Raw genomic sequence first — 13,493 nt, 5'->3', positions numbered from 1 at the left:
ATCTCTAACCTCAGAAGCAGACACCCAAACAAGGAAGCCAAAGTACTCACTATGAAAAAAGTGAGGTAACACCAAGCCTTAATGGTGAGAGCCACACTCCAGAAAATAAATTTCAAGAATATTTTCATTACGTCAAACAAACCTAAGTTTAAAATCACAAAAGCTACAGGCTGATGCTCAGAACTCCAGTGCTGTTCTCTACATCTTCCTACTTTGTTCAAGCACCCTCCACTCCTTACAAGCATCTTCTTCCTCTTTTTAACCCCTACCTAGTTGTTTTTACCTTACATGCCTCTCTATCCTATAACAAATGTATTTCTTCCCCTCTCGCCTTCCTGTTCCAATTTGTTTTGTCTGTCCTATATGTGAGGTTAATTTATTATGTATGTGTCTTCTTAAATTAGGTATATTTCAGTTGCTAATCGCCTTTTAGAATTTTCGACAGCAATGTATGATGTAAAACTTGCTTGTATTTCTGAATGGATTGAATTTGCGTTCTATCCCTGTTCACAACAGGAACGATCTTGATGTTGTTTAGACATGTCTATGTTATATGTGGTAATCGCAGGGAAACAAGATTTTATGTATGTGATATGGAAACCGCATAGTTTTATGCGGTATATAAATTTTTTAATAAATATATCTTTTTATTAAAAATGTTGTACTTCGCTTAGAAATTTTTGATAGGCGATTATGTCAAATTTTAATAAAACTTGAAAGCTGTGCTGAAAAATCATTTTCCAATGTTCAACACTAACCCCCTCTTTTACTAATGCAAAGCCCAGGTTTTAGCGGCAGCAACTGCTCCGACGCTCACAGAATTCCTAAGAGCGTCGGAGCAGTTACCACAGCTGCCAGCGCTAAAACCCGCGTTATGCGTTAGTAAAAGATGGGGTAAGAGCATGCAAATCATAGGCACGCTATTGTGTTGAGCACGGAGAAGTTATTTTTTGGTAAGATGGAGCCACCTGCCTGGGGCAAGCACAAGAGAGCTGCGCAATAAGGAAGTAGTCTCTTAAACTGGCGGATTAAATAAACTTGGGATATGCCTTGAAAAAGCTCCGGCGAAACATGCTGGCGATATGAATACCCCAATGGTTAAGACCACATTGGAAAAGTTAAGTACTTGTAAAAGTTTAAGTATTTAAATGTAACAACCTCTCCCTCTTCGATATACTAAGTCTCTCTAAACTTCTCTGTACCAAGTTCTTCTACTTTTTTTGGAGTTTCTTTCTATATCAATTCCTGTAAACCGTGCCGAGCTCTACTTCTGTGGAGATGATGCGGTATACAAACTTAAGGTTTAGTTTAGTTTAGTTTTAGTTTATAACCTTTATGAAAATGAGAATTATTTAAACTTTGCACTTTACACTTAAAAACTAAATTACAAAATTGGATAGTCAAAGAAAATTCACTCTGAACCTTTGATGAACCTGCACGTCAAGCTTAAGGCTATAACTGTATGGAGCCTGGAGTGGTGTTCTGAGGTTCTTATAAAAAAAAAAATGTGGTGACTTGAATTTATGAGTGATCACCAATAGTGTATTACTATAAGTGTATATTAAGGATTGGTTTGAGCTAAAGTATACAGCGTGTCGGATTGAGGACTGTATGCAGTCAAATTGGGGAGCAGGGAGCCGGAAAGAGGATAGTTACTCCCCTTTAAAGGATTAACAATTCAACTTCCACCCACAACGTAAGGACAGGTTTTACTTGAACAGGTACTGTCACAGAAACAGAGAAACAAGTAAAGGGATTAAAGTTTTATTATATGTTTTATTACTGTTGAATTATTACTTATCTTTTCATGATTTTCATGGTTTTAGAATAGAACTTATTTATATTTACGGTTTTCATTCTAGTTTACTTGTTTAGTCCCCTGACGAAGGCATTCCAGAAAGCCGAAACTGGGGTCCTAGTCGGGTCTTTCACTCTGTGGTTTCATGAAGTAAACATACTAGGAATTTTTATGTTAATAAATGTACCCTCTGGTTGTTTTACCTTTTTGCCTTTTTTGTTTGTTTGACAGAAACATAGAAACAATGTATTTCTTATATTTCTTAGGAAAGGGAATTGCATGCTGTTGCAAAACATGTTTTGCGACCACATGGTTGGAAAGCTCATTGAAAGCTCTTCTTCTAAGCCCAGTCGCCAAGAGAAAAGCCCAGTGCCTGATAGAAAAGCCCCAGCAAGCCAATTTTCACCAGCAAGACAACTCTGATGCCCCTGTTCCCTGGAAATCCCATCCTCACGCCAGCTCTAAGCTGGCATTAGGATACCAGCGTAAGTGTAGAGTTTGATTTATGCACTGTTTCTGAGCATCTTTGGATAAATATAAAAGCCGTCTTTTCTTGATCCAAATGGTCACACGTAACTGGAAGAGCCACGACAGACTTAATTACACATTTTGGTGGGCAAATGTGTGTACCACATATAAATATGAGAGAATGAATGCGGAATGTTTGGGGTTTAGTAATTCATTTAATAAAGTGTGGAGCCCATTGACTACATTTGTCACCTCACAATAATGGTCATGTATCTCTTCTTTTATTAGATTTCCTTACACATCAAGGGTGGGTGGGGGGAGGGAAATGTATTTTGAGGGTTAAAATTACTTAATTATAGTATTGTAATCACATAATATGTATTACTGAATTAATAATTGGGAGGAGGGTGGGAGAAAATGATTGTTTTATGTATTACTTGTGTAATAAATAGTGCGTTTTATGCAGTGTTTTATGTTCAATTAATTGTATTGCACTGTCAAAGTTTGAAAATCAATAAAGATTAAAAAAAAAAAAAAAGGTTCTACTGCAAGGGTAGAGTTTGATTTATGTACTGTCTCTGAGCATTGGGAAGGAACACTAAATACCTCATTTATATCTATTTGACCACATCTACATGTTATTTGTGCGGATCTTCAGTGCCCACGCTGTTCCCTGCGCTGGTGCCCTCTGAACATTGTGGGTAGCCTAACACTGGCTCTAGTCTGGCACTAATTGCCTCTAGTGCCAGTGTTAGGTTTTGAGCCATTTGCCCGCCAGTTTCTTACAATGCTTTAAAAATGAGGATACTTTAGGTAACATAGCAAAAATCATTATTCACCATTGCTTCGGTGTCAGCTAAAGGTCTGATTTCAAAAACTCTAATAACAGGCAGGCAATAGTTTGTCACCATCTCACTTAAAACTAGCAAAGTTATTTTATTTTTGAACCCTGGCTTTCTATATAGGAATCTGCTTTCAGTTTTACTGCAGCTCCAAGTACAGATAGAGCAGGGATCTCAAAGTCCCTCCTTGAGGGCCGCAATCCAGTCGGGTTTTCAGGATTTCCACAATGAATATGCATGAGATCTATGTGCATGCACTGCTTTCAATGCATATTCATTAGGGACAGAGCTATCAAATCCCTCTCACAACATACACCACATTTCACTCAGCTAACAGGGTCACATTCTGCTTCACTGAAATATAAATGCTGAAAGTACTCCTTCTATCGAACAAGAAATTATTTCCACATCATTTCTGAAGTAGCAATTTGGTTTTATGCCACAGGAAAGAAAGACACGGACTGCATCCCTGATGCGGCTGCATGTAAGTATGTTATCCCGAGCTTTTTCAGAAGCAAGCGCTATCTTTTCAGCACCACGTATAAAAACAACCAAAGCCTATGAAAGCCAGCTAAAACGTGACCTCAGTGGGACAGTGCCTAGGACAAAATATCCATACCTGTCAGCTGGAAGAGTCTCGACTAGAGTTTTATTGTAGTTGGGTATGAAATAAAAATGCTTATTTTTAGCAAGGGCCTGGCAGTTCTGGGTTTCTGATGAAGAATAATGCTATGTGCTGCTTGCTTTGCACTAGTCTCCCTGACAGCAAGTAGTTAAACAGGCTGCACAGCGTCCACAGAGGTCATGCTGTTACTCACACAACTAACCTCAGCCAGAGGATGACATCAGGACAGAGACAGGGCAAGTGAGTGACAGAAATTTCTCCATCAACCAAATGTTTGTGATGTCATAAAGGAGAACCAATCAGGTTAAAGTAGGAGGGAACGAAAATATTCCCAAATATAAACCCCAGACAGGACAGGCAGCTCTAATCATGATTAAAAATCAAGACAACCCAAACAATAGAATTTCAAATCATCTTCAAACTAGGAAAACACTTACATACTGAATTAGGAGCTCTCTCTTCAAAATAAGAGGCAGCAGTGATCTGCAGAAGAGAATAATGGGTGGGGAAGGGCTCTCACGGCTCGTCTACAGTACCATTTTTGGACACCTCTTAGGTTGGACCAATAGAAAGGTTTCACAGACTTCAAATGATCTCATAAGATTACATGTTTTCGGATCAGAGCCCTTGGAAAATATTAAGCATTGCAGTCACTTGGGCACTGGGAGAAAAGAATCCTTGTAAAACATTAAGGAACACGTACGCCTGTTAATAGTCTGAAAAGCTGTAACTCACCTCCTTGCTTTCTTGATGCCAAGTAATAATAATGTATTAATGTAAATGACCAATGACTAATCAAGAAGAGAGCTCCTTGGAATTCTTTTATTAAATCAAAACTTTGTAATAATAATAAAAAAAAAAAAAAAAGACAAATTGCTCTGGTTCATGTTAACACTGCTCTAGCAGTTAGACAACAGAATTGAAAGCTTTATGATATACAACACAGGTACTTGCATTTGTAACATTAACGGATAACTTTAATCAACGTCCCTCATCATCCTCCAAAAGTATTCGTATAAAATGTTGTTTTCAATACATAATTGGTGGCAATATTGTAATGTCTTTTAACATTTATAAAATAAACTCAGCAGAAAGACTAGTTTTCTGAACGAAATAAGGACACTTGAGATTTGCATTGAAACACACATCACAAAACCAAAAACGGGTTACTGATAAAGGGGAGGGAACACTTAAAGAACTTTAAAAAATTGAAAGCTTTTTTTTTCGGGGGGGGGGGGGGGGAGTACATGCTGAAAAGCATTTCTATGTAGCAGGTAAATACAGCACTCTAATCTATCTCTGGTCAGTTTTAGGGTCAGACCCTACTCGGTTGCATTTTTGCATTATACCAGTGGTCTCAAACTCGCGGCCCGGGGGCCACATGCGGCCCACCAGATACTGTTTTGAGGCCCTCTGTATGTTTATCATAATCACAAAAGTAAAATAAAACAGTTTCTTAATCATATCTCTCTTTAGCTATAAATGACAATATTATTATTAAGACTAGGCCAAAAGGAAAGATTTATAAACTATGAAGAGTTTTACCTCATGCAAAATTGTCATTTCTTTAATAAGACATTAACTATTTTTTCTGCGGCTCTCCAAGTACCTACAAATCCAAAATGTGGCCCTGCAAAGGGTTTGAGTTTGAGACCACTGCATTATACCATCAAGGGAAATTGCAAAATCGAAAACAAAATGCATGCCAACAACCAAGCATATGACCAATTCTTGTAATCGTTTTACAAGCACAGAAAAAAAAAAAAAAAATAAGATGTATTGTCTATGAAGCATTTTCCACACGTCTTACAGGGAGAACTGAGCGCTGCAAGATGATTGATCCGAGGTGAATCGATTAAGCTTCAACAATTTAATCCTTGGCTGCCTTAGCTGGATGCTATCCCACGAGCTGGCCTTTCCAGGGTCGGAACACCCTAGGCAGGCTGCCCTTGAATTTCAAAGAACGCTCTCAACCACACCCCATGCAAAACTTTGTTGCCCCCCCCCCCCCCAACCATCCTCTGTTTTCAACTCTGACAGTAGTACTGCCGGGATCTACCAACAAGAGGGGGGGGGGGGTGACAGTGACAAGCAAAGTTGTGGCACCCGGCAAGTAGCTGTATTCCCGCACAGATTCGATTCCCTTCCCATCAGAACATTGCAAACTTCTGCCGAAGTTGTCACGGGATACAAAGAGGAATCGCTGCAGCTACTAAATACTCCCCCCTCCCCCCTCCCCCCAAAGGTCAGCTGCAGAGCCTCGCAAGACAAAGCTCACACCTGAGCTGCCGATCAGACCACCTGGCCCAGCCCCGGCCAGATCAGCGACCGAGGACAGAGGCAGCAGATTAAAAAAGCACCAAGCCGTCACCACTCGTGCGGCCGATTTATTGCACGATCCAGCTCCAGTTCAAAGAAGGGCAGAAAGAGCGGCTCCGATTCCCACTATTCCAATGAGCAAAATAACAACAAGAATAGAGAAAACAGCCTAAAGTGCGCACGAGCGTGCGCCTAGGTATCTTGAGCTTCCCAGGCATGCCCGGGGCTGCACTTACGCTGCTGTTCTCGCCGGTCCAGTGCACCATCGCCTGGTTGTGCGACGCGTCCCCCCGGAGCACGAACGAGGTGCTGAGCAGCGCGAGCCGCTCCCCGGCAGCAGCCGCTGCTCTTCCGAAGCGCCCCGGGGAGACAGGCAGCTGGCAGGGCCCGAGCAGGAGCAGGAGCAAGGGCAGGGTCCCCGCGGGGGGAAGGCGGCGGGGGGCCCCCTCCAGCACCATGATCACCGGCGGGCGAGGAGCAGGAGTGACAGGAGCCGGGCTCAGGGGCGCGGGACGCCACTGGGGAAGGGAGGGTTTTTCACGCGGCAAGCGGCACGCGGCACGCGCCTCCTCTCTCCGGCGAAGGGGCGGCGGCGCCACCTGCTGGCGGCGATCCAACAGGACACCCAAGCGGAGGGGAAGGGGCTTTTTGCTCGCCTGAAAGGCACTTTTGATTCTTTTCCTCCTCTAGAATGCACGCCCAATAAAACGGAATAGCGATGAGACTCCTTCACTCGCGGTAAGAAATGCAACAAATCGCAGATTTGTTTAATTGGATCACTTCTATTTTTCTTTTTTTTTTAATATTTATTTATACCATTTTCAATTTTACAAGCATATACATCACTTGTTACAGATCAAGACAATAGATTTATAGATACAAAATATAAAGAAAATATAACTCTTATTTAGTCCACAATATAAGAGATCAAGAAAAGAAATTAAACACTGAGGAAATTGGGATCACTTGGTATCTAAGGAGGGCTCGCCAACCAAGTTTCTGGAAAGTCGGAAAGTCTTATAAAGACAGGATGCTTGGTGAGAGGACATTGGAACATAAGAGTCAAGTAAACTTGAATTATGTACTCCTATATTGTTAGGTAAATGTTGAGTTAGCAGGACATGCGAGAGTTCATACCATTTTAAAAAACAAAATTGAGAATCGGGTAGGTGAAATTCTTCTTTCAACTGGTCAAAGGTTTTTAAAGTACCATTAGTTAATAATTGCCTTAGATACCATTTAATTAATTGGATATTTATCAATTAGAATAGGTGAATTGTTCCAAATGACCATATATCACAGAAAGTGTCTGAAGGGACAGACAGACATTTAGAGCTCCTTTTACGAAGGCGCGTTAGCGGGTTTAACGCGCTTGACTTTTCATCACGCGCTAACCCCTGCGCTGGCCCCAAAACTACCGCCTGCTCAAGAGGAGGCGGAAGCGGCTAGCGCAGCCGGCAGTTTAGCGTGCGCTATTATGTGCATTAAACCGCTAGTGCGGCTTTGTAAAAGGAGATCGTTACTCATATAACATGAGATATAGTAGATTTAGATAAAGCAGATATGTTTGATAATACAAATGAAGGAATCCTACCTCAGAATTCCCTCCACCGGACAATGCCCTAGCTGAGTTTTTCAACAGCAAAATCTCCAATCTGAGAACCTCCTTATCGGGCGTCACAGCCAACCATCTGAACTACCCAGTTGCTCAGCCCTTTGACGAACCTAGAGCAGATCTTCTCTGGAACAACTTTACAATCCCAACCTGGCAACATTCTGCTCGCTCTATTCAAAATACGCCAATTCCCACTGCAAAGTAGACTGTTGCCCACCTAACGTAATGAAAGTTGCACCGGTCACCTTCAAAGCCAAGTTATATACTTGGCTCTCTTCCCTTTTACAATCGGGCACTTTTCCTGAGGACCTAGGCCAGATCCTAATCACCCCGATGGTAAAAAAAACCCAAAGAACCCAACAACCTAACATCAAATTACAGACCCATTGCGAGCATCCCCTTCTTTGCAAAGTTAATGGAAGGTCTGGTCAACCAAGACTTAATATCCTACCTGGACAAATTCAACATTTTAAACGACAACCAGTCAGGGTTCCGACCTGGTCACAGCACCAAAACTATTATTGCCTCTCTACTAGACTCCCTCCATTCCCTGTTCAGCAAGGGCACAAGTGTACTAGTCCTTCAGTTCGACTTAAGTAATGCCTTCGACTTAGTTGATCATACCATCCTCTTAGACTGTTTGGAGTCAATTGATCTCTCAGGCAATGTTTTAAAATGGTTCCAGGGTTTACTAAGTAAAAGATCATATCAAGTTTACTGTGACAATACACATTCCTTCAGCTGGGTAAACGCATGTGGAGTCCCGCAGGGCTCTCCCCTGTCCCCCACTCTGTTCAACATCTGCCTTGCTGCACTAGGGAACCTATTGCAAAGCCTGAAAATCAAATTCTACATTTACGCTGACGACATTACCATAGTCTTTCCCCTAACCAGCGTAACTCCTGAGACAAAAAGTCACCTGGCATTTATCCTTAAGCAAATCGAACTATGGATGTCCGACTTCAAATTGAAACTCAACTCAGATAAAACCAAATTCTTCCTGGCTAGTCCAAATGACAAAATCAAAGACTCATCAATCTCTTTGAACGGTCAAATCTTTCCCATCACAGATTCCATAAAAATTCTAGGAGTGACGCTAGACCGCAACCTCACCTTTGAAACTCACACCGACTTACTAGTCAGAAAATGCTTCTCCACCTTATGGAAACTAAGAACCATCAGAAAATACTTCGATGCATCCTCATTCTGCTTACTGGTTCAATACTCCATCCTGAGCTTACTCAACTACTGCAACATTATCTACCTGGGATCCATCAAAAAAACCATTCAAAGACTATGTATCATTCAAAATTTGGCAATTCAACTAATCTTTGGACTAATAAAATGGGAACACATAACTCCCTACTACCAAAAACTCCACTGGCTGCCCCTGGAAGCAAGAGTGCTGTTCCAGTTTGCCTGTCTCTGTTTCAAATCCATTCTTGGTTCGGCCCCCTTATATTTGGTTCCCCACTTTACCATGGATCGTCCATCCAGACCCACTCGCAGAACTCATCTCTTCAGCCATCCAACTCTAAAGGCCTGCCGTTACAAAAGATACCTGAACAGAACTCTAGCCTTCCAAGCAGGTCATCTAAACAATTGGCTAAGCGTTACTCATCCTACCTAAACTTCAGAAAATTATTACAAACTAATCTATTTAACCGATTTGTAGCCTAAGACCCCTTACCCGACCCTTGCCTCCTAAGATCTCTTTTTCTTGCCTTCCTTCCCGCTCAATTTACATTTGATCCCTTATTTTGTACTTGTTCCATGCTTACATATATTAATTGTATCTGTATCTGCTGATTGTACCCATTCGCTGATTGTCCAGCCCTTCTTTATTGTAAACCGCCTCGAACTACTACGGCTTTGGCGGTATATAAGAAATAAAATTATTATTATTATTATTATCCCTGCTTAGGACATTGTCTAATGATATCCAAGTAGGGATATAATCCCTATCAGTACTTGGATACCAGTGAAAATCTTTACCAAGGATTCTGGTAAGCAGTGAAGTCATTTTTGAACTCAGGAAAACTGATGCCTCCAGAGAATTTTGGTAATTTCAAAATTCAGGCAGCAATTCTGGAAGGTTTAGCGTTCCAGAAGAATTTCAAGAGTAAATTAGCTACAGAGTTATAAAAGGAATCAAGAGGTGCCAGAGTCATCTTTATTTGACTCCAAACGACCCCCACCAACTCAAATACAGAGGGGATCATTGTGACACTGAGGGCTCCTTTTACTAAGGTGCACTAGCGTTTTTTAGCGCACGCTACAATACCACACATGCTAAACGCTAATGCCTCCACAGAGCTTGCTTTAGTATTTTTCGGCTAGCGCGCACTAATCTTTAGCATGCGCTAAAAACGCTAGCGCACCTTAGTAAAAGGAGCCCTGAATCCATGTTTTTAGTAGTAGTATCAGAAATGGTACTGCTAAAAAATATGCCTAAATATTTAGGGGTCCTTTTATTAAGGTGCGCTAACCCAGTGGTTCCCAACCCTGTCCTGGAGGACCACCAGGCCAGTCGGGTTTTCAGGATAGCCCTAATGAATATGCATGGAGCAGATTTGCAGGCCTGGCACTTCCATTATATGCAGATCTCTCTCATGAATATTCATTAGGGATAGCCTGAAAACCCGCCTGGCCTGGTGGTCCTCCAGGACAGGGTTGGGAACCACTGTGTTAACCGATTTAGCATGCGCAAAATGCTAAGGCATCCATTATATCCTATGGGCATCTTAGCATTTAGTGCGTGCTAAATCGGTTAGCGCACCTTAAGAAAAGGACCCTTCATGAAATCCATTTGGATATGAACGTGAACAAGGTCTTGTTTGACTATTTCATAGGGCTCCTTTTACAAAGGTGCGCTAGCGTTTTTAGCGCACGCAGCGGATTAGCGCACGCTACCCGAAAAACTACTGCCTGCTCAAGAGGAGACGGTAGCGGCTAGCGCGCGGGGCATTGTAGCACGCACTACTCCGCGCGTTAATGCCCTAACACACCTTTGTAAAAGGAGCCCATAGTAAAGGGACATGCGTTCTGTTTTATTCTAGTTAATTTTATAACCGGATATTGTAGAAAACACATTTAATAAAGAAAGGATATATGGAATAGAGGGAATGGTCGTGTAAAGTAATGGATCATCTGCATATAAAGATAGTTTAATTTCACAATCAACAATAGAGAATCCAGAAATGGTGGGATTTTGCCTAATTGCTAATGCAAGTGGTTCAATGGCTAGATTAAACAGTAAAGATGAAAGGGGACAGACAACCTTGTCCTGTCCCTCTAGACACCAAGGGCTCCTTTTATCAAGCCGCGCTAGCGGGGATAACGCGCGTGACTTCTCATCACGCGCTAACCCCAGCGCTAGCTAAAAACTACCGCCTGCTCAAGAGGAGGCGGTAGCGGCTAGCGTGGCCGGCGGTTTAACGCGTGCTATTACGCACGTTAAACCGCTAGCGTGGCTTGATAAAAGGAGCCCCATGACTTTAGTTTTAGGATTCAGATATAATAAGCATATCGTATTTATGAAATGTTCTGGAAAGCTACAATGTTTTAATACCTTAAACCAGTGTCTCGCAAACATTTTCAAGCCCTGGCACACTAAACTCAGGGCCACGTCCGCAGGGCCTCTGGGCATGTGCAGACATCAACGCAATGATGTCATGTGCATTTGTGATATCAACACATCGGCATCTGTGCTTGCGCGGAAGCTAACCCTGAAATGATGACGCCAGTGGGAGTGTACAGAGAGGAGAAGCGTCTGCTAACTGCATAAAGGACGAGCCCCTCGGGCACACCCGGAGTCTTGTTGGGGCACACAGTTTGCAATATACCGTCTTAAACAGATAGGGCCACTTGACTCTATCGAAGGCCTTCTCCACATCCAGAGCAAGAACAACATATTTATATGGGTGTTGTGCAGCTAAAGGCAGAAAATGCTTGAGCACCTGAATGTAAACCGCTTAGGCTATAAGTGGTATATAAATGCTAAAATAAACATTACAAAATAATCTTGAGTTATCACAAGTGGATCTATTAGCCGTAAATCTGCATTGATCAGCATGTATAATAGAAGATAGTATAGTACCGGTACGTATTCTGTAAACCAAAATTTTAGCATAAATTTTATTTTCCAGATTAATAAGTGGGATGGATCTATAATTTGTGACAAGAGATGGGTCTTTATCTTTTTTTTTTTTAGTTCAATAATTTTATTGAATATTATAAATAATATACAGAAAGCAGTTCAAGTACATGAAAATTGAATAAGAAATAGTGATGTAGAAACAAAAGAAACCGTAATTGCATTCATTTGCATATAACAAATTATTAAGAAGAATTCAGAGTATTTGAAACTGCTAAGAAAAGAAATAGAAAGGGTAGATAAGCAGAGAGGATGAAGTAAAAGAAAAAAGAAAGTGAGGATGAAGTAAAAGAAAAAAGAAAGGTAAAGAAGGAGAAAGAGAAAGAGGGAGAAAAAGAGAGAGGTAGAAGTGTCTACGAGGCAGAATGAACATATGAATCTAAGAACGACCAAGGTGATTTATTTCGCATCAATTTTGTAGAGAAACGAGATATCATGTTCTTTTCATATGCATATGATTCGAATTTATGGTACATGCTCAAAGAGTTCCACCAAAAGGTGTAGTCTAGTAATGTAGATGATTTCCAATTTTTTAAAATGTGCATAAGAGCTGTCACAAACATGGTGTCAATGAGTTTAGGAGGACAGTTTGATGGGTCTTTATCTAGTTTTGGTATCACAATTATTTGCGCTTCTGTGAAAGTTCCAGAAATTGATTGGGTAGCAGTCATATAAGTGAAGAGAGTCTCTAGTAAAGGGACAAGTTCTTTGCTAAATTATTTGTAGAATTCAGCAGAAAAAAACCATTAGGTCCAGGAGACTTATTCATTGGGAAAGATTGAATTGCTTTTTAAATTTATTTTCTTCTGAGGAAATAGGTACGTCTAATTGTTCCAACTTATATCTATTTGAGGAATATTTAATTTAGATAAGAAATTATCCATTTCAGTATCTGATATAGAGTTCACTCGAGTATAGTTTTTTTTTATAAAAGTCCTGAAATATATTAATGATTTCTTCATCTTTAGATATCAAGGTAGTATCAATGGGATTTTTGATTGCTGCAATTCTTGAATGAAGTATTTTCCTCTTTAAATATTTTGCGAGAAGGTGACCAGCTTTGTTTTGCTCTGAATAATATCTCGCTCCCAGTATTATTAACTGATCCTGTGATTTTTTGGTGTGAATGTTATTGTATTCAAGTTTAAAGGGCTCATTTTCAAAACAGAAAGTGTCCCCAAAAAACTGCATAAACTGGCACTTGGACATTTTAATCGCCATAATGGCTAAGTGTCTATTTCAAAACTAATTTTTTAGACATATTGCAGGGCATTCACCCTCCAGGACATCTAAATGTTAAGGGAGCATGTAAGAGGTATGGTTTGAGTGGGCATAACTTGGACATCTTGCGGGGATAATCAAAGCTTTTTCAAGATGTCCAGGGTGTTATTTAAACGTTCGGAGTTAGACCTGTTTTAAACGCGAATAAGAGCCAAAAAGGTACCCAAACTGACCAGATAACCACTGGAGAGATGAATGTATGCCTCCACATACACTCCCCCAGTGGTCATTGACCCCCTGCCACCCCTCAAAGATGTAAATAAAATGGTATATACCTGTCTCTAGAACAGCAACACCTGGTATAGGAAAGCCTAAGAGAGCAGCAAACAGGTGTCTTAGCCTGGTGGGTGGTCCAGTGAACCATAGAGGACCCTGGCCCGTAAGCTACT

The 13,493-nt window shown here is 41.0% G+C and overlaps 1 protein-coding gene across 6 annotated transcripts in view; it reads right to left on the bottom strand.

The window, feature by feature from the left end:
* SORCS2 (sortilin related VPS10 domain containing receptor 2) overlaps positions 1 to 6,643 on the bottom strand; it is a 1,263,434-nt gene extending 1,256,791 nt beyond the window's left edge. For 3 of the 6 annotated variants that reach the window (XM_033949940.1, XM_033949949.1, XM_033949957.1), the window contains exon 1: positions 6,289 to 6,643. In XM_033949940.1, the coding sequence (XP_033805831.1) occupies positions 6,289 to 6,510 (222 nt within the window). In that variant the 5' untranslated portion in view covers positions 6,511 to 6,643. The remainder of the gene's footprint in view (positions 1 to 6,288) is intronic. The other 3 variants (XM_033949966.1, XM_033949975.1, XM_033949982.1) reach the window with 2 other exon arrangements.
* Positions 6,644 to 13,493: the final 6,850 nt, after the last annotated feature.

Source organism: Geotrypetes seraphini, chromosome 1 (assembly GCF_902459505.1).
Source record: "Geotrypetes seraphini chromosome 1, aGeoSer1.1, whole genome shotgun sequence".
NCBI lineage: Eukaryota > Metazoa > Chordata > Amphibia > Gymnophiona > Dermophiidae > Geotrypetes > Geotrypetes seraphini.
This window is presented reverse-complemented; position numbering and strand designations above follow the sequence as displayed.